The 21,938-nt window shown below is 47.3% G+C and overlaps 1 protein-coding gene across 6 annotated transcripts in view; it reads right to left on the bottom strand.

Annotated features, from left to right (window-relative positions):
• Positions 1 to 5,095: 5,095 nt before the first annotated feature.
• The window catches only part of LOC122919904 (CD59 glycoprotein-like), a 129,535-nt gene continuing 112,692 nt past the window's right edge, over positions 5,096 to 21,938 (bottom strand). For 3 of the 6 annotated variants that reach the window (XR_006386836.1, XM_044269088.1, XM_044269087.1), the window contains exons 2-3: positions 9,625 to 9,726; positions 5,096 to 5,448 (exon numbers count right to left, since the gene is read on the bottom strand). Coding sequence is in view for 2 of the 6 variants with exons in the window: in XM_044269088.1 (XP_044125023.1) it covers positions 5,258 to 5,448; positions 9,625 to 9,726 (293 nt within the window). In the remaining 4 variants the exon portion in view is untranslated. Of the gene's footprint in view, positions 5,449 to 9,624; positions 9,727 to 14,283; positions 14,346 to 14,439; positions 14,525 to 21,938 lie in introns of those variants that run through there. The other 3 variants (XR_006386833.1, XR_006386834.1, XR_006386835.1) reach the window with 3 other exon arrangements.

Here is a 21,938-nt window from a genome sequence, read left to right as displayed (position 1 = left end):
AACGTCCATCCGTTCCATGTAGCATAGAATGTGACTCATCGGAGAAGACAACCATTTGCCCATTAGCGGAGGTCAAATTCCGATACTGCTGCAAAAGTGAATACTTTTCTGCTGATACAACTTCATTAGCAGAGGTGCAGTGACCATCCATCTGCTCCAGAGCTCCATACACAGTGGGGTTCTCTGAACTGTTCTGTTAGACACACGTCTGGTTGCCACTTGGTGGTGAGCTGCTCCACTGTAGTGTGTCAGTCCACCCTCGCGCACCTTCATAGTTGTTCACCTCTCACATCAGTGGCCTGTGGTTTCCACCTCACTTATTCACAATGCTGCCATTTGTCCACTCACCATACACTTTCCTCACAGCAGCCTGAGAGTAGTTCACACTGCACAGTATCAGAAATACCGCCACCCATGGCCCAAAAGCCAATAACCATCCCTTTTTAAAACTCTGATAAATCGCTCATTTTACCCATGACTGCAACGAGGGATATGTGTGCATATAGCCTATCGCTCGCCTTGTATACCCACTGAGCCAGCTCACCACACCTTATATACCCACCGAGCCAGCCATACGTGACTTCTTCATGAGCTACACACTGCCAACATCCAAATCCCCAGCTTTTCATCATTTATGCGAAATTAAATAATACAATTCTGACTCCCCCCACTAGGGGGAGCTCACTGCATATGAATTAATTAAAATCCCATAGAACTCAATAGGAGCTGTATAAATTATTATGCTTTTTGAAAACCTAGTGACATATGTAGGAACCAGAATTGTAATTTTTTATTTTTATTCTGACTGTGACCTGTCATGTGGTCTTTTTTAACTTCACTGCATATGGGTATGAGCAGGACCCTGGATGCAGTACCTTCTACATTGATTTGATGATGTTTTCTGCCTTTATGTCAGGGGTGGGGAACCTTTTTGCTGCCGAGGACCATTTGGATATTTGTAACATCGTTCGGGGGCCATAGAGAATTCTCAACTTAAAACTGCTATATTTGGTCAAACATATATTTGGTTAAACATATAATTGACTTTGGGGTAAGTTACAGAGTCTGCATTTCAATTTAAAAAAATCTAGAGCGCTGTATTCTTGTAGCAAAAAAATTGCGTCTGCACAGTCTCGGACTGGCCCACCGGGGAGGCGGGGGATTCCTCTGTGGGCCCCCAGTCTTCTGCGCCCGAGATAAGATGGAGGAGTAATTATTTCTCCTTTCTCAGGAGAGATAATTATTGTAACCACTAGGTGGCAGAATCGCACAGTGATGCAGCCTTCTACTGGTGTACATTGTACAGAAGGCCCCGCAGTATCTTCTAGACTTCTGGGGCTGCTGGCAGTAAAGGAGGAGAGAACATGTCTGGCCATCCTCCTGCCCTCCCTGCTGTCAGGAAACTGTGGCTGCTGGAGAGAAGGACTCCTCTGCGGTGCTGGGCTGATTTCTCAGGTGTGTGACAGTAGTGAGCTTATAGGAGACTGTAAGGGGGAAATAGGGGATTTGTTTATAGCAGACACAGATCTATGAATGTGTGCTGCTCTCTGCAGAGTTCAGAGTGGCACTGGGGGGACTCTGCCCTAGGTCCCTGCCCAATGCCTCTGCTTTAGGTGCACCCCCATAAGTGCCCCAGTTCCAGATATTCCAAATATTGAATCTTCTCCACTTGCCCCCCTAATACCCCTGCAGCTGCTCCAGGATTACCACTATTACCCTGCCTCAGGTGACCCTAATATCTCTGCTTCAGTTATGACTAGAGATGACCGAATTTCTTAAAAGTTCGATTTGGCAGATTCGCTGAATTTCACAAAAACATTTGCTTCGTGACAAAGCACTTTTTTTTGTAAGTAGCAGGTGCAATGGCAGGGAGCTGCGATAACGCCGCCCCCCGTCATTGTACCCCTCAGATGCCGCGTTCATATATGTAAAAGGTGTAAAATTAACAATAACATTTTTTTTTAAAATCAAACTTACTGCCTCCATTTGCTTGCAACGGGCCGGCCGCCGCCATCTTGATTGAAGATCTCGGCCGCAATCCTGTGCAGCGTGAGATTATGTCATCACGCCGGCATGATGATGTAATCTCGCGACGCACCGGATTTCGGCAGATATCTTCAAGCAAGATGGAGGCTGGCGGCCCGTCACGAGCAAATAGAAGAAGTTAGAATTTTTTTGTTTTTTATACTATTTCAGGTTAAATCCATTAGCTGACATGAAGCACGAGGAAATTCGGCTTCCAGGCGAATCGAATTTATCCTGAAATTCGGGTCGAATTCCATTTCGTGGGATTTGATTCGCTCATCTCTAGTTATGACCCTCCGTTTGTGCCCTTTGCTCACGATGCTCCTCTAGCGCCTTTGCTTGGGCTTTATTCAAGGTTTTGACCTGCAAAGAGGGTTGGACTTATGCCCGAAAAATTCTGCACAGTGCGTCACATTCTCCAGTATTGACACGTATGGTTTACATGGCGGCAGTGATGATATTCCGTATTTACAGGCATCACTGCTGCCATGTAAAGAGATACTGGTGGTGGAGGATTTAAAGGGGTTGTCCAGGTTTTAAGTTATCCTCTCCACACCATAGGACATAACTATATGATTAGTGGGTTCCGATTCTGCGACCCCCACTGATCCCAGGAACGCGTCCTGTTCCCCCTTGTTGATGGTGTGACAGGCCACACATACGCCCTGCTGCTCCATTTATTCTCTTTGGGACCACTGGAAGCATTTCTATTTTAGTTTGACATATTTTGGGCCAGATTTTCTTTACACACCTGTAAGGATAGGGAATGTGAAAAGGTGAAACAGCTATGACACTACAGGTGATAAGTGTCTGATTGGTGGGGGTCTGACTGCTGGGACCCCCATGATCAAGGGAACGTGGTCTTAAAGGGGTTGTCTAACTTCAGTAAGTCAGATTTATCATGTAGAGAAAGTTAATACAAGCCACTTACTAATGTATTGTTATTATCCATATTGCCTCCTTTCCATCACATTATACACAGCACGTATCCGTGGTTATTACCACCGTGTAATCCAGCAGTGGTGGCCGTGCTTACACACTCTAGGGAAAGGCTGGAAGTGCGCATAGGCCAACACCTTTACCTATAGTGTGCAAGCACGGCCACCGCTGCTGGATTACACGGTGGTCGTAACCACGGATACGTGCTGTGTATAATGTGATGAAGAGAGCCAATATGGAGAATCACAATACATTAGTAAGTGCCTTGTATTAACTTTCTCTACATAATAAATGCCAATTGCTGAAGTGAGGCCGCCCCTTTATGTGTGCTACACTTTATAGGGTTAGGCATAAATATATTGCTGCGTGCATTGCGTGTTTCCGATGTGTGATAGGAACTGCATGTGTCTTGTTTCTGACTGACTTAAGAGCAGGATATCCATATGTGTGTAAGGCTACTGTCACACTTGCGGTCGCAGGGTCCGGCAGGCTATTCCAGTGGGGGATCAGCCTGCCAGATCCGTGCTTACGCTAGCCCACCGTGCCGCCAGAGGTCCGCTCCGGCCCCATTCACTATAATGGGGGAGGTCCGGAGGGCCGGCCGCAGCACGGCAAACATGCCGAGATGCGGTCAGACAAAAACTACAGCGGACTTCTGGCGGCACGGTGGGCTAGCGTTAGCACGGATGCGGCAGGCTGTTCCTTCGCCGGACCCTCCTACTGCAAGTGTGACTAAGTTCTGCCACATGTATGTTTGTGCATTTTGCTGTGAGTGTCCGCCATCATACTTCATCTGTAATATTTCTGTTATCACTGTAAGGGCTCATGAACACGATTGTTGGGCGATTTGCGGTCCGCAAAACACGGATACCGGGTGTGTGCATTCCACATTATGCGGAACAGAACAGCGGCCTCTAATAGAACCGTCCTATCCTGTCTGTAATGTGGACAATAATAGGACATGTTCTATCATTTTGTGTAACGCCCATGCGGACATACAGACACAGAATGCACATGGAGTCCTTTCCGTTTTTTGCAGCCCCATTAAAGTGAATGGTTTCACATACAGGCCACAAAAAAAAATGGTACAGACATGGAAAAAAAAATGTTTGAGTGCAGGAGCCCTAAGGTGGGCCCCCAGAATCAGTTACACTGGGGGGCCCTAGGTATCCCAGTCCAACACTGTATATTACAGATTGTACAGGCGTCATTTTGACCAAACATAGAATTCTAATTTGTTAAGAAAATTATATATTTAGTTCTTTATTTCTTTATTTGGCATTAAAGGCAGCCAAGCTTATCCCAGGGGGCTCCAGAGAGAGGTTCACCCAGCTTCTACTTTCCCTAACTCTGCCTTCGCAACTGTCCCTGCTTTAGTCCTTTTCTCCACCTCAGATCTGCCCCCCACCACCATCAGCCTCAAATCAGCCTCCCATCAGACCCCCCCAGCCTCAGATCAGCCTCCCATCAGACCCCCCAGCCTCAGATCAGACCCCCATCAGACTCCCCACCCTCAGCTCAGATCCTCCCCATCCTCCATTGACCTCAGATCAGACCTCCAGCCTCTATCCCCAGCATCCAATCAGACACCCCCCAGCCTGCACATCTTCAGATCGAACCCCCAATCAGACCTCAAATCAGACGTTAAAAAATAAAAAAATAAACTTACCTCTCCAGCTCTGGACGGCGCTGCCACTTGACAGTGTAATTTACCCTCCCTGGTCTTCTTCCCGCCGGGCTGTACTGTGACCTGAGAGCAAGTATTTTTTCCAGGGCCATTTTAAGTTCCCAGTCCACCCCCTGGAGCCACTATTGTAATTAATTACCATATAAATATGCCAATAAACAGTCAAAATGGAATTAAACTTTTTTTTTTCTTTCTGCTTTCCACTGCAGATCTACTTGGAATATGCATTAACTTGCATGTGTTACGGGAAGTTCTGCCCTTCACCACCAGATGGAGCTATAGATCTATTATAGGGATGAACGAATTGATTCCAAGGAAACAATATGTGTCATTGGCAAGCGTTCATCACTTTCAATTAACCTTTCGATGATATTCTAATTTATTGGGATTCACCTGTATGTCACAACTATATAAAAAGGTAAAAATCACATGAAAACAATGGTCATAGGATAAAAATATTATTTTATTGAGAGTCAACCTGTAGACGTTATCTAAGAAAAATATTTGGTGCTGTTAGAGGGTTATTTACATAAATGCGATTTAAAGAGACAAGAAAACATCCCGACAACAGAGCAGGTGCCGCGCAGGTGTCAGCCATCCACCCATTTAGCACAGTTTGGATATGCACACTGCCAGGATGGAGAAAGTAGGGACCTCCAGGTGAACCGCAGAGTTGCACAGGTTAGTTTTACAGCATTGATTCATAACTGTGATGGGGGTACCCATAATAACCTCCGTGGTCTCCGTGTCACACACCGCGCTGTTCGTACATCCTCGTTTATGACATGGAAAACCAGCTGCAGAAGAAGAGAAACAGAACATCAGGAGGATATAATGTGTAGATCACCATCACCATCCAAGTACACTGGAAATATATTCCTAAAATTGTAACATTTTATTAATTCAAAACTTATACAAAATCAAGAATAAAAAAGGATTAGCAGCAGCAGGCGTATTTAGCTATACGGGGACACACTGGCGGTATCTATAACTATACCCTATCCAGGCTCGGACTGGCCCACCGGGGAGGCGGGGGATTCCTCGGTGGGCCCCCAGTTTCCTGCGCCCGAGATAAGATGGAGGAGTAATTATTTCTCCTTTCTCAGGAGAGATAATTATTGTAACCACTAGGTGGCAGTATCGCACAGTGATGCAGCTTCCTACTGGTGTACATTGTACAAGAGGCCCCGCAGTATCTTCTAGACTTCTGGGGCTGCTGGCAGTAAAGGAGGAGAGAACATGTCTGGCCATCCTCCTGCCCTCCCTGCTGTCAGGAAACTGTGGCTGCTGGAGAGAAGGACTCCTCTGCGGTGCTGGGCTGATTTCTCAGGTGTGTGACAGTAGTGAGCTGTAGGAGACTGTAAGGGGGAAATAGGGGATTAGTTTATAGCAGACACAGATCTCTGAATGTGTGCTGCTCTCTGCAGAGTTCAGAGTGGCATTGGGGGGGGGCTCTGCCCTAGGTCCCTGCCCAATGCCTCTGCTTTAGGTGCACCCCCATAAGTGCCCCAGCTCTAGATGCCCCCCAATGCCCCCACTCTAAATGCACCCCTAATATTGCCTCTTTTCCAGTTGCCTCCTTAATACCCCTGCTCCATAATCCCCACTATTACCCTTCCTCAGGTGACCCTAATGCCTCTGCTTCAGTTATGACCCTCCGTTTGTGCCCTTTGCTCACGTTGCTCCTCTAGCACCTTTGCTTGGGCTTTGTTCAAGGTTGTGTCCTGCAAAGGGGGTTGGACTTATGCCCGAAAAATTCTGCACAGTGCGTCACATTCTCCAGTATTGACAAGTATGGTTTACATGGCGGCAGTGATGATATTCCGTATTTACAGGCATCACTGCTGCCATGTAAAGAGATACTGGTGGTGGAGCACGGCCACTGCTGCTGGATTACACGGTGGTCGTAACCACGGATACGTGCTGTGTATAGTGTGATGGAAAAGAGTCAATATAGACAATCACAATACATTAGTAAGTGCCTTGTATTAACTTTCTCTTCATGATAAATGCCAACTGCTGAAGTGAGAGAAACCCTTTACATGTGCTACACTTAATAGGGTTAGGCATAAATGTCTTGGTGTGTGCATTGCGTGTTTCCTATGTGTGATTAGTGTGTGCTATGTATGATCTATGTATCAGTGGTGTATGTGCATAATGTGACATATGCATCAGTGGCATGTGAGCCATGTATAGGTGTCTTGTGTGCCACATGTGTCCAATGAGTGATCGGTGTGCGCTGCGTGCGTCTTGTCTCTGACTGACTTCAGTGCAGGATATCCATATATGTGTAAATTCTGTCACATGTATGTTTGTGCATTGTGCTGTGAGTGTCCGCCATCATACTTCATCTGTAATATTTCTGTTATCACTGTAAGGGCTCATGAACACGGCTGTTGGATGTTTTGCAGTTTGCAAATTGCGGTTTCGCAAAACATGGATAGCGGGTGTGTGCATTCCACATTATGCGGAACAGAACAGTAGGCCTCTTATAGAACAGTTCTATCCTGTCTGTAATGTGGACAATAATAGGACATGTTCTATCATTTTGCAGAACGGCCATGCGGACATACAGTCACGGAATGCACACAGTCATTTTTTTTTTGTTTTGCCGCCCCATTGACGTGAAGAGAACGGTACAGACATGGAAAAAAAATAAGTTTGTGTGCAAGAGCCCTAAGGTGAGCCCCCCAAATCAGTTACACTGGTGGGCCCTAAGTACCCCAGTCCGACACTGACCCTATCAATATAGTAACGTCGATATACTCCTACATACAGAAAGCCATTTATGGGTTACTTACCAGTCGCAGGATAACCCCAAATCAACACATCATGGCATGCAGAAGTGTGGATACAATGTAACAGTATACCAGTAATACCGATCAGTGAGGCCCCACACCGCGATGCGCGTTTCACTTCTTGCTTTTTCAGGGAATGCTTCTGCTATGTCCCTGTGCTGGCGCTGAGCTTCCCTGCAGCACCGCCGGCATCTTGTTGTTAGGGGACGGGGCTGGTATCCCAGAGAGGGAGCACTGACCGATCAGAGTCAGTGCTCGCTGGCTGTACTGACGTCACATGACCTGGAAGCGCGGCCTATATAGAAAGGCTTGCCACAGGTTGACTGTGATTGGTCTTTTCTTCTGGATTACCACGCTAGCATTTAGTATTTTTTTTAAAGTTGTTACTTGATTCCTGACCTCGGCGTGTATCCTGACTTGACCCTGACTTATGTTTGACCCCTTGGATTTGACGTGATCTCCTGGTTTTGATCTCTGGCTACCCCTGGTTTACGCTACTGGTTCTGATTTGGTTTGGACTCTCCTGGTATTGACCTTGGCATGGTAGGTTTTTTGTTCTGTCTACTGTTTTCTGTGAAGTTGCTACTGGATTCCTGACCTTGGCTTCTACCCTGACTCCGACTTATGTTTGTCCCCTTGGATTTGACGTGATGTCCTGGTTTTGATCTCTGGCTACCCCTGTTTGTGCTATTGGTTCTGATTCTGTTTTGGACTCTCCTGGTATTGGCCTTGGCATGGTGGGTTTTTTGTTCACTGTACTATTCTGTCATTAGTCATCTGTTACTTTGTCTCCCTGCGTTCCCTTTCTTGATTTGGGCACTTATTTAGGAAAGGACAACCATCCAGTTGTGGGCCACCGTTTAGGGCGGATTGTGCATTTAGGTAGGGACAGTGCTAGGCAGGAAGAGGACAGATTTTATGATGTGTTGATCTGGGGTTTTCCTGCAACTAGTAAATAAATTATAAATGGCTTTCTGTTTGTAGGTGTATATCGATATTACTATATTGATAGAGTATAGTTTATGCAAAACTGTTTGCATCCCCAGTGTGTCCCCTTATTTCTATATATGCCTGTTGCTCTTGGATGGGGGGTGTGATTTATTATATATACATGTATTACTTTACTTAAGGGGCATTTTTGTTTCATAGGTGATATGTGTTGATCACCATGTGTGAAATAGTGACCATGTCCGGCTGGGCTGGAAGTAGAGGGCAATAAGGATCCTTTGCTGCTGGAAGTAACTGTCTGCATTTTATTTCATTTTCAACCAGATCTTCCAACAGTCCTGAATTTTTCAGGACCGTTCCACAAAAGAGGTAGGGGTTTATGCAGATTTACTTTGTTGATCACTACATGTAAAAAAGTTACCATGTCGGGCTGGCCTAAAAAGGGAGGGCAATGATGATCTTTTGCTGCTGTAGGTAACGCTGCTGTAGGTAACTTGCAGCAGTTTATCTCCTCCTCCAACTGTACCTTTCAACACTCATGTCTCACAAAGGAGATGGTCCTTTTGAAGAACTGCATCTCAATTGAAAGTTTGTGGAATTGTTCCCACATGGGAGGTGGGCAGGCTCAGGGGTGTAACTATAAGGAAAGCAGAGGTAGCTGTTGCCTTGTGGCCTTAGTCTTTGAGAGTGCCCAAAAACCACTTTGACACATGAGCAGACATCAGTATTATAAATAGCATGTGAGCAGTGGCGTACATAGAGAAGTAAGGGCCCCATAGCAAGGACCAAACCAGGTCCTCCACACAGGACAGAAGGGTTTCTGCCTAAACCCCTTTCAATGACCCTTTGGCCATTTTGTACACTGCTTCATTTGCTAAAAGTTGTTCCTTTAGAGGGTCCAGACCAAGTTTACACCCCCGGTAGCAGAGGGGATGATCCCAACTGGGCCCCATAGCAGTCACATTGTCTGCCACTATGGTAGTTACGCCCCTGCACGTGAGAGGTCCGATCACAGATTTTGCATTGGAGTTCGGAAGCTTCAACTTACACTTCTGGTCACTGAATAAAATGTCCCATGATTTGGCATTCAGTTGTGGGAAACTATGGACTCCCCTAATGACTGGGAACTCCACGACCGGCTATAGGGTCCAAATCAAGGGCAATTTCTTCAGTGACCCATTACTTTCTGGCTATTTTAGGGCTTTAATAGAATTTTTTTCTACTTACCGAATGCCCCCGCCTTTGTCACACAGACCTCTTGAGCTTGGCAAGTAGTGTTTGACTTCATTATACAAGGAAAATCACAAGTATGACATTCCAGTTGGGTGCCTGAAAAACACAGAATGGCGATTGTGGAAAACATGAAAATCTTCTGCATGCTATTGCTAAGACTGCAGGCAACACTTAGAACTAGGGATGAGTGAATCGACTTCGGATGAAACATCCAAAGTCGATTCGCATAAAACTTTGTTCTAATACTTTACAGAGCGAACGCTCCGTACAGTATTAGAATGCATTGGCTCTGATGAGCCGAAGTTATTGCTTCGGGCAATAACTTCATAAATTAACTTGTACTGTAAAAACCATTTCCCGAACTCCGGTTCTTTTCCAAGTGGTACCTTGGAACCGAAACCCGAGTTCGGGAAATAGTTTTTTTACAGTTCAAATTCATTTATGAAGTTATTGCCCGAAGTCTCACGAGACTTCGCAAAGCAATAACTTCGGCTCATCAGGGCCAATACATTCTAATACTGTACGAAGCGCTTGCTCTGTAAAGTATTAGAACAAAGTTTTATGTGAATCGACTTTGGATGTTTCATCCGAAGTCGATTCAATCATCCCTACTCAGAACCTAAATACGGACATGAGGGATACATGAGCTGGATTTACACCTTGTTTTTTTTTAAAAAGTAGGAGATGGATCCGACAAAGAGGAAGTGAATAGAGCTGAGCAAATGAGAAAAAAATAAAAATTTGCCGGTTCGCCAAATTTTTTAGATGTGTACAGAACCTGTTCCATTAAACGCTTATACAAGTAGAGCCCCCCAACAGAGTGGAGAGGGTGTCAGTAGTAAGTTTGTGTTGACGTCACTGATTATTTTGCCCTTCCTCTGATCCGTCAGAACAATAACCCAAAAAAACTGATCCTGTCTGTGGAGCATCCGCCTTCACTCGGTCAGCATTTGGTCAGTAATTCATCAGTATTGCTAATGCCCAAAAAAACAGGAGTGGATCCAAAACCGAGATGACACGTAAATGGAATATTTGCATGTCTTCTGTGTTTTGTACCCACTCCTGCTTTTGGCTACGAAATCATAAGCCAATTCTGATGGGACCATACAGGCCTTACAGCCGCTACACAGACAGGATCTGTTGTGCGTCTCATTTTTCCTTCCTTCTGACAGATCAGAAGACGGGTTAAATAAATGATGATGTCAGCCAAGCCAAAAAGGCTAAATAGTGGCCCAGTCATGAAGTGTGGCGTTGGGAACAGCATGAGAAGTACACAGAGTGGCCCTATGACATAGTGGTGAGGTGGAAGCAGCATGAGAAGACCACAGAGTGGCACATTGACAGAGTCTGGAGGGGGCGGCAGCATCAGGAGGCCATAGAGTGGCAAGGTGACATAGTGTGGAGGTGGGTGGCAATACCAGTAGCAGCTGAAGATGGTGGGTGAAAGAAGGAGCACTTGGCATCAGATGTGTGGCATCAGGCGGGTGGCAGCATCAGAATAGTAGCTGAGGCAGGGAGACAGAAGAAACCGGTCTCTTTTGTCAAAGTGTTGGTGTGGCAGCATGGATGATCTAGTCTGATGCATCAGAAATTGGTGGGTGGAAATCCTGATCCACGCCTGATTCATCTTGACAAAGGTCAGTTTCTCCACATTTTGGGTGGACAGAAGAGTTCTTCTTGGGGTAACTATTGCCCCCGCCGCACTAAACACCCTCTCTGATGCCACACTACTGGCCGGGCAGGATAGATTTTCCAGGGCAAACTCGGCGGCCCCAAATCCAGTTTGGCTGCCCAGTAGTCCAGCGGATCTTCAATAATGGCTGGCAGGGTGCACTCCAAGTATGCCAACATCTGCTGGTTTAGGTTCTGCTCCAGGTCTAGATGCTGCTGCTGGTGAGTAGTTTCTTCACTATGCGGGTGAAGAAAGCTGCTCATCAGCGACTCTAGATTCAGGCTGCTGCTGATGGAGCTGGTACTGCTCCTGCCATCCCACCTCTCCCCAGCAGCCATGGCAGTGGAACGTGAATGCAGAGGGCCCTCCAGGTCAGACCTGCGAGAGGATGGACGATGGCGCAGATAAGCAGCAGTCAACTGACTACATAGGATGTCTCTGTAGTAGTTCAGTTTGTCCTCCCTCTCAGTGGGTGTAAAAAATGCCCCCATTCTGGACCGGTAGCGAATGCCCAACAAGGTGGAGAGCCAGAAGTCATCCTTCTGCCGAATAGTGACAATTCGGCTGTCACTACCCAAGCAAGTGAGCATGCAGCAGGCCATTTGCGCAAGGAACTCGGAGGGACTCCCTGCCTCCATCTCCACTGCATACTGCCATGTTGTGTAGGGGTCATCTGCCTCGTCTTCCTCATCTCCCTCTTGCTCCTCCGGCGGTTTCTGCTCCACCTCTCCTGTCACCTGTGTAGAAAAACCAACCATTTCACTACACATTGCTTGTGTTCCAATGTCCTCCTTCTCTTCCTCCAGTTCAGCCCCCACAGGGCTCATGTGGCCATGAGATCTAGGCGCCACATCCCCAGTCCCCTGACCAGCCATATTTAGCAGCATCTGTTCCAGGACATGAAGCAGTGGAATGACGTTGTTCATCCCGTAGTCCTGGCGACTGACAAATAACGTGGCATTCTCAAAGGGCCTGAGGAAACGACAGGTGTCACGCATGAGCTGCCACTGGCTGACATCGAAGTTACACAGGGGAGTACTCCTGTCCGCTTGAATCATCAGGTAATAGTTTATGGCCTTTCTCTGTTCGTACAGTCGGTCCAACATATGGAGGGTGGAATTCCAACTGGTGGAAACGTCGCATATCAGCCTATGTTGGGGGATGCTGTTCTGCTGCTACAGCTCAAGGAGGGTTGGCTTTACGGTGTACGAGTGGCTGAAGTGCATGCAAAGTTTCCTGGCCATTTTTATGATGTCTTGCAGATGGGTGGAAGACTTCAGGAAACGCTTGATAACCAGATTGAACACGTGTGCCATGCAGGTGCATGGCTGAGCCCTCCTTGACACTGTGCCGACACCATGTACTTCCGGTTGTCGGTCACCATGGTTACGATTTAGAGTTGTCGCAGAGAAAACCAGGATTCGATTTCTTGATGGATGACCTGGAGCAGTTTCTCCCCTGTGCAACTTCGTTCGCCCAGGGGAACAAGGTGCAGAACAGCGTGACACCGCCGTGCCCTGCAGATTTGGTATGCTGGAGGGGCACTGTGAATTGTCCCTGCAGTGGAGGCTGAGGACACGGTGGAGGATGAGGAGGTAGAGGCGGACCTTGTCGCTGGACCAACGGTGTGGCGCAAGTGGCGTCACCTGGCCAAGTTGCTGGTGTGGCTGTGCAGGAACCACATTCATCCAGTGGGCCGTAAAGGACATGTACTGTTCTTGACCGTAGTTACAGCTCCACATGCCGGCTCTGCCGTGCACTTTGGCAGACACCAACAGGCTCAAGGACTGGCCCACCTTCTGTTCTACATATTTATGCAGGGTTGGTACTGCCTTTTTGGCAAAGAAATGACAGCTTGGGACTCTCCACCTCAGCTCGGCACAAACCATCAGTTCTCTGAAAGGCGCAGAGTCCACCACTTGAAAAGGGAGGAACTGCAGGACCAGCGGCCAGGAGCACATTTCGATTCTGTGCCGTTGGATGAGTGCACGCATACTGTTGTCTCTTGGGAATCGCTTCGGTGATCGATTGCTAACGGAATGAGTGACGAGGAGTATGAGGAGGAGGAACAGGAGCATCTGGACCAGCAGAAGATGGGAATGACAGACAGCTCCCTTTGGCTGAGGTGGTGGAGCCTTGACTGCCTGAAAGGGTGTGTGACACTGGGTGATGCAGAGGTTGCTGCAGCAGGCTGGACCACCACATCAGAGCCACGGTTCTCCCAGGCCACTGTATGGCGACGCTGCATATGTTGACGCAGGGCCGTAGTGCCAACAATGGCACCCTGGCCATGCTTCACCTTCTGCCCACAGATTCTACATATGGCCACGTTCACCTCCTCTGGCAGCTTAAGAAAAAACTGCCACACCGCCAAATAGGTGGTTTTACCACCAACACTTAGCACTGACTGAATGCTACTGCTGCTGCCTCTGTGAACCCCTGCACCGCTACTTCCCGGGCAGGTAGGCTCCCGCGAAACAGGTGGTCTACACGTGGCACGTTTGGCTCCTGAACTCCCACTGCTGCCACCCTGCTGACTCCTGGCCATTCTAGCGACTTGCTGGCTCACGGGCAAGCTGCCACCCTCTTCTCCTGATGATGATGAAGCCCCTTCATCACCCGTCTCCCAAGTGCGATCAGCTACATCATCATTATTATCGAGTACTGTCTGCACGTCACTGATGTCCTCCTCAACGGTCTCTGCATCATGAGCTTGACCACTCGCAACACCAGCTCCCATGCCACTCTCCTCATCACTACTTGCCCGCCTAGCGGAGGAAGCGACGGATGTCTCCTCCAGATCTTGGCAGGGCAGTAGCTGTTGGCTGTCCTCTAGTACCTCGTCTTCACTGTATAGTGGAGCTGATCCCACAGCATACAATACTTCTGTGGCTCTGGGAACTGAAAAGGACAGAGGAAGGTTGAGGACAGGTGAGGGTGCAGGGCCTACTCCAACTAAAGGTTGTGTCTGATGAACCCACTGACTCTTAGCTGGGGGTGTCTGATGTCACTTGCGATGAAATCGAAGATCGAGTCAACCACAAAAGAACTGCTGGGTTGCTGGTCACGACACGACTGCTAGCCGAGACTCGAAGCTCAGGCCTCTCGAAGTGACCCCTGCTGCCATGGCTCCTTACTCTGCTGCGACCTCTGACTCCGCCAGAAACATTTAGGCCTCTGCAACTCCCCTGTGCAGGGCCTGGCACTTTTCTGTCTGACATACTGTTAGATCAAAAAAATAAAAAGGAAATTAATACACCCCACAAAAGCCTTTACTACAGTTTACTGCACCGCAGAGCGGAAAATGTATTTTTTATTTTTGTGCTGATACACGTCACCTTTGGCCACTTACATACACTGTAGTTGTATAGTTGATAAGGTTGGGAAAAGACAAAAGTCCAACCTATAATGATCCACGGAACAAATCCCTGGATCAATGTCCATATTCTTTTTAAAAAGGGGTTGGGCCAAAGGTAAAGGGTGTGTAAAACAAGATTTATATACATTGTCATAAGCCTCAATGTTATTTTAAATTAAAAAGTCTAAATCTTTTTTGAAGCCATCTCCAGTATTTGCTGTGACCGGCTCCGGTGGCTATTCCAGAGGTTCACAGCCCTTACTGTAAAGAATGCTTTTAGCCTTTTATGACTGAATATTTTTTCCTCCAGGCGTAGGGAGTGGCCCCTTGTTTTTCGAGGGGGTTTAACACAGAATGGCTTCCCTCAATATTTTTTGTATGGTCCATTTATACATTTGTACAGGTTAATCATGTCCCCCTTAGACGTCTTTTTTCAAGGCTAAACAAATTCAGTTCTTACTGGTCTATAATTTCCTGGTGAAGACCTAGCACCCCTTTGGAAAATTGGCACCACATTCGCCTGTCATTAAAGAATCTGTAAATATTATGAACAGAGGCAAAGCAAAAACCGAACTGAGCTCCTTTAGAACTCTAGGGTGTAATCCATCCGGACCCGGGGCCTAGTTCACTTTCATTTTCATTTAGCATAATAAGGACCATGTCTACAGTCAGTCAGTTAAGTAAGTTACAGTATGTGAGGAATTTACACCAGTGACACCACCCTCATGAGATGTCCTTTCTTCTTTTGTATATACAGAGCTAAAAAAAACATTTAGAAGCTCTGCCTTTTCTTGATCCCCAGTGACCAACACCCTATTAACCATAATTTAGTGGCCTGACATGTTCTGACCTTGGGTTTTTTGAATTTATGTATTTGAAGAATGTTTTGGGGTTGGTCTTCCATCCTTTACAAATTCTCTACGCCCTTAGTATCACTGGCCTGTCCCTCTCCAGGAGCTCCTCATACCTCACCAACCCAACATTTAGTGTCTTGCACACCACCTCCTCATCCTGCCCTCTTTTTGCAACCTAGAAAGTCCACTGTTCTCCATCCATACCTTTAGCTTGGAACAACTCATATAGTCCTATAGCTTTCAGTAGCATCTCTAAGATGATTAAAAGTACCTTTCTGCCCAAGATGTTACCTCTCTGCTATCTACCGTTGGCCTTCTCCTCCTGCTTCTAATAACGTCACATACACAATAAAAAAGTCATTCTTCCTATTACCACCACCCCACTCACCCCAATAAAAACTATCAGCCACAGTTGGCTCTACTCCCCAATCTCAAAGATTCACTGCCTTGGGATAACTGCTCTGGCTCCAGTCTCATATCCAAGTCTTTACCACCTCCTGCCATTTCCATCTCAAAAACATTTCTCAAAACTACTCTTTCCTGAACCTCAAGTCAACAAAAATGGTTGTACCTGTCCTCATCGTCTCCATAGACTACGGCAATATCCTTTTCTGCTTCTCTGCAGACTCCCATTCAAAACTCTTCAAAACCCACTCAAAACCCTTCAAATCCACCCTCTACATTGATACATGGCTAACCTATACACAGCACAGTGCACACAGCAGTGTCATCTCCTCCTCACACTACTACACCATGACAGTATACACAGCACAGTGCACACAGCAGTGTCATCTCCTCCTCACACTACTACACCATGACATGTATACACAGCACAGTGCACACGGCTATGTCATCTCCTCCTCACACTACTACACCATGACAAGTATACACAGCACAGTGCACACAGCAGTGTCATCTCCTCCTCACACTACTACACCATGACAGGTATACACAGCACAGTGCACACAGCAGCGTCATCTCCCCCTCACACTAACTACAACCATGACATGTATACACAGCACAGTGCACACAGCAGTGTCATCTCCTCCTCACACTACTACAGCATGACATGTATACACAGCACAGTGCACACAGCAGTGTCATCTCCTCCTCACACTACTACACCATGACAAATATACACAGCACAGTGCACACAGCAGTGTCATCTCCCCCTCACACTACTACACCATGACATGTATACACAGCACAGTGCACACAGCAGTGTCATCTCCTCCTCACACTACTACACCATGACAAGTATACACAGCACAGTGCACACAGCAGTGTCATCTCCTCCTCACACTACTACACCATGACATGTATACACAGCACAGTGCACACAGCAGTGTCATCTCCTCCTCACACTACTACACCATGACATGTATACACAGCACAGTGCACACAGCAGTGTCATCTCCTCCTCACACTACTACACCATGACAAATATACACAGCACAGTGCACACAGCAGTGTCATCTCCTCCTCACACTACTACACCATGACATGTATACACAGCACAGTGCACACAGCAGTGTCATCTCCTCACACTACTACACCATGACATGTATACACAGCACAGTGCACACAGCAGTGTCATCTCCTCCTCACATTACTACACCATGACATGTATACACAGCACAGTGCACACAGCAGTGTCATCTCCCCCTCACACTACTACACCATGGCATGTATACACAGCACAGTGCACACAGCAGTGTCATCTCCTCCTCACACTACTACACCATGATATGTATACACAGCACAGTGCACACAGCAGTGTCATCTCCTCCTCACATTACTACACCATGATATGTATACACAGCACAGTGCACACAGCAGTGTCATCTCCTCCTCACACTACTACACCATGACATATATACACAGCACAGTGCACACAGCAGTGTCATCTCCCCCTCACACTACTACACCATGACATGTATACACAGCACAGTGCACACAGCAGTGTCATCTCCTCCTCACACTACTACACCATGACATGTATACACAGCACAGTGCACACAGCAGCGTCATCTCCCCCTCACACTACTACACCATGACATGTATACACAGCACAGTGCACACAGCAGTGTCATCTCCCCCTCACACTACTACACCATGACATGTATACACAGCACAGTGCACACAGCAGTGTCATCTCCTCCTCACACTACTACACCATGACATGTATACACAGCACAGTGCACACAGCAGTGTCATCTCCTCCTCACACTACTACACCATGACATGTATACACAGCACAGTGCACACAGCAGTGTCATCTCCTCCTCACACTACTACACCATGACATGTATACACAGCACAGTGCACACAGCAGTGTCATCTCCTCCTCACACTACTACACCATGACATGTATACACAGCACAGTGCACACAGCAGTGTCATCTCCTCCTCACACTACTACACCATGACATGTATACACAGCACAGTGCACACAGCAGTGTCATCTCCCCCTCACACTACTACACCATGACATGTATACACAGCACAGTGCACACAGCAGTGTCATCTCCTCCTCACACTACTACACCATGACATGTATACACAGCACAGTGCACACAGCAGTGTCATCTCCTCCTCACACTACTACACCATGACATGTATACACAGCACAGTGCACACAGCAGTGTCATCTCCTCCTCACACTACTACACCATGACATGTATACACAGTACAGTGCACACAGCAGTGTCATCTCCTCCTCACACTACTACACCATGACATGTATACACAGCACAGTGACACACAGCAGTGTCATCTCCTCCTCACACTACTACACCATGACATGTATACACAGCACAGTGCACACAGCAGTGTCATCTCCTCCTCACACTACTACACCATGACATGTATACACAGCACAGTGCACACAGCAGTGTCATCTCCTCCTCACACTACTACACCATGACATGTATACACAGCACAGTGCACACAGCAGTGTCATCTCCTCCTCACACTACTACACCATGACATGTATACACAGCACAGTGCACACAGCAGTGTCATCTCCTCCTCACACTACTACACCATGACATGTATACACAGCACAGTGCACACAGCAGTGTCATCTCCTCCTCACACTACTACACCATGACATGTATACACAGCACAGTGCACACAGCAGTGTCATCTCCTCCTCACACTACTACACCATGACATGTATACACAGCACAGTGCACACAGCAGTGTCATCTCCTCCTCACACTACTACACCATGACATGTATACACAGCACAGTGCACACAGCAGTGTCATCTCCTCCTCACACTACTACACCATGACATGTATACACAGCACAGTGCACACAGCAGTGTCATCTCCTCCTCACACTACTACACCATGACATGTATACACAGCACAGTGCACACAGCAGTGTCATCTCCTCCTCACACTACTACACCATGACATGTATACACAGCACAGGCACACAGCAGTGTCATCTCCTCCTCACACTACTACACCATGACATGTATACACAGCACAGTGCACACAGCAGTGTCATCTCCTCCTCACACTACTACACCATGACATGTATACACAGCACAGTGCACACAGCAGTGTCATCTCCTCCTCACACTACTACACCATGACATGTATACACAGCACAGTGCACACAGCAGTGTCATCTCCTCCTCACACTACTACACCATGACATGTATACACAGCACAGTGCACACAGCAGTGTCATCTCCTCCTCACACTACTACACCATGACATGTATACACAGCACAGGGCACACAGCAGTGTCATCTCCTTCCTCACACTACTACACCATGACATGTATACACAGCACAGCGCACACAGCAGTGTCATCTCCTCCTCACACTACTACACCATGACATGTATACACAGCACAGGGCACACAGCAGTGTCATCTCCTCCTCACACTACTACACCATGACATGTATACACAGCACAGTGCACACAGCAGTGTCATCTCCTCCTCACACTACTACACCATGACATGTATACACAGCACAGGGCACACAGCAGTGTCATCTCCTCCTCACACTACTACACCATGACATGTATACACAGCACAGTGCACACAGCAGTGTCATCTCCTCCTCACACTACTACACCATGACATGTATACACAGCACAGTGCACACAGCAGTTGTCATCTCCTCCTCACACTACTACACCATGACATGTATACACAGCACAGTGCACACAGCAGTGTCATCTCCTCCTCACACTACTACACCATGACATGTATACACAGCACAGTGCACACAGCAGTGTCATCTCCTCCTCACACTACTACACCATGACATGTATACACAGCACAGTGCACACAGCAGTGTCATCTCCTCCTCACACTACTACACCATGACATGTATACACAGCACAGTGCACACAGCAGTGTCATCTCCTCCTCACACTACTACACCATGACATGTATACACAGCACAGTGCACACAGCAGCGTCATCTCCCCCTCACACTACTACACCATGACATGTATACACAGCACAGTGCACACAGCAGCGTCATCTCCTCCTCACACTACTACACCATGACATGTATACACAGCACAGTGCACACAGCAGTGTCATCTCCTCCTCACACTACTACACCATGACATGTATACACAGCACAGTGCACACAGCAGTGTCATCTCCTCCTCACACTACTACACCATGACATGTATACACAGCACAGTGCACACAGCAGTGTCATCTCCTCCTCACACTACTACACCATGACATGTATACACAGCACAGTGCACACAGCAGTGTCATCTCCTCCTCACACTACTACACCATGACATGTATACACAGCACAGTGCACACAGCAGTGTCATCTCCCCCTCACACTACTACACCATGACATGTATACACAGCACAGTGCACACAGCAGTGTCATCTCCTCCTCACACTACTACACCATGACATGTATACACAGCACAGTGCACACAGCAGTGTCATCTCCTCCTCACACTACTACACCATGACATGTATACACAGCACAGTGCACACAGCAGTGTCATCTCCTCCTCACACTACTACACCATGACATGTATACACAGCACAGTGCACACAGCAGTGTCATCTCCTCCTCACACTACTACACCATGACATGTATACACAGCACAGTGCACACAGCAGTGTCATCTCCTCCTCACACTACTACACCATGACATGTATACACAGCACAGTGCACACAGCAGTGTCATCTCCTCCTCACACTACTACACCATGACATGTATACACAGCACAGTGCACACAGCAGTGTCATCTCCTCCTCACACTACTACACCATGACATGTATACACAGCACAGTGCACACAGCAGTGTCATCTCCTCCTCACACTACTACACCATGACATGTATACACAGCACAGTGCACACAGCAGTGTCATCTCCTCCTCACACTACTACACCATGACATGTATACACAGCACAGTGCACACAGCAGTGTCATCTCCTCCTCACACTACTACACCATGACATGTATACACAGCACAGTGCACACAGCAGTGTCATCTCCTCCTTCACACTACTACACCATGACATGTATACACAGCACAGTGCACACAGCAGTGTCATCAAATCCTCACACTACTACACCATGACATGTACACACAGCACAGTGCACACAGCAGCGTCATCTCCTCCTCACACTACTACACCATGACATGTATACACAGCACAGTGCACACAGCAGTGTCATCTCCCCCTTACACTACTACACCATGACATGTATACACAGCACAGTGCACACAGCAGTGTCATCAAATCCTCACACTACTACACCATGACATGTATACACAGCACAGTGCACACAGCAGTGTCATCTCCTCCTCACACTACTACACCATGACATGTATACACAGCCCAGTGCACACAGCAGTATCATCTCCTCCTCACACTACTACACCATGGCATGTATACACAGCACAGCGCACACAGCAGTGTCATCTCCTCCTCACACTACTACACCATGACATGTATACACAGCACAGCGCACACAGCAGCGTCATCTTCTCCTCACAGTACTACACCATGATATGTATACACAGCACAGTGCACACAGCAGTGTCATCTCTCCCTCACACTACTACACCATGACATGTATACACAGCCCAGTGCACACAGCAGTGTCATCTCCTCCTCACACTACTACACCATGACATGTATACACAGCACAGTGCACACAGCAGTGTCATCTCCTCCTCACACTACTACACCATGACATGTATACACAGCACAGTGCACACAGCAGTGTCATCTCCTCCTCACACTACTACACCATGACATGTATACACAGCACAGTGCACACAGCAGTGTCATCTCCTCCTCACACTACTACACCATGACATGTATACACAGCACAGTGCACACAGCAGTGTCATCTACCCCTCACACTACTACACCATGACATGTATACACAGCACAGTGCACA

The sequence above is a fragment of the Bufo gargarizans genome, chromosome 9, assembly GCF_014858855.1.
Source record: "Bufo gargarizans isolate SCDJY-AF-19 chromosome 9, ASM1485885v1, whole genome shotgun sequence".
NCBI lineage: Eukaryota > Metazoa > Chordata > Amphibia > Anura > Bufonidae > Bufo > Bufo gargarizans.
The sequence above is the reverse complement of the archived record's forward strand: the minus strand, read 5'-3'. Positions and strand labels throughout refer to the sequence as shown.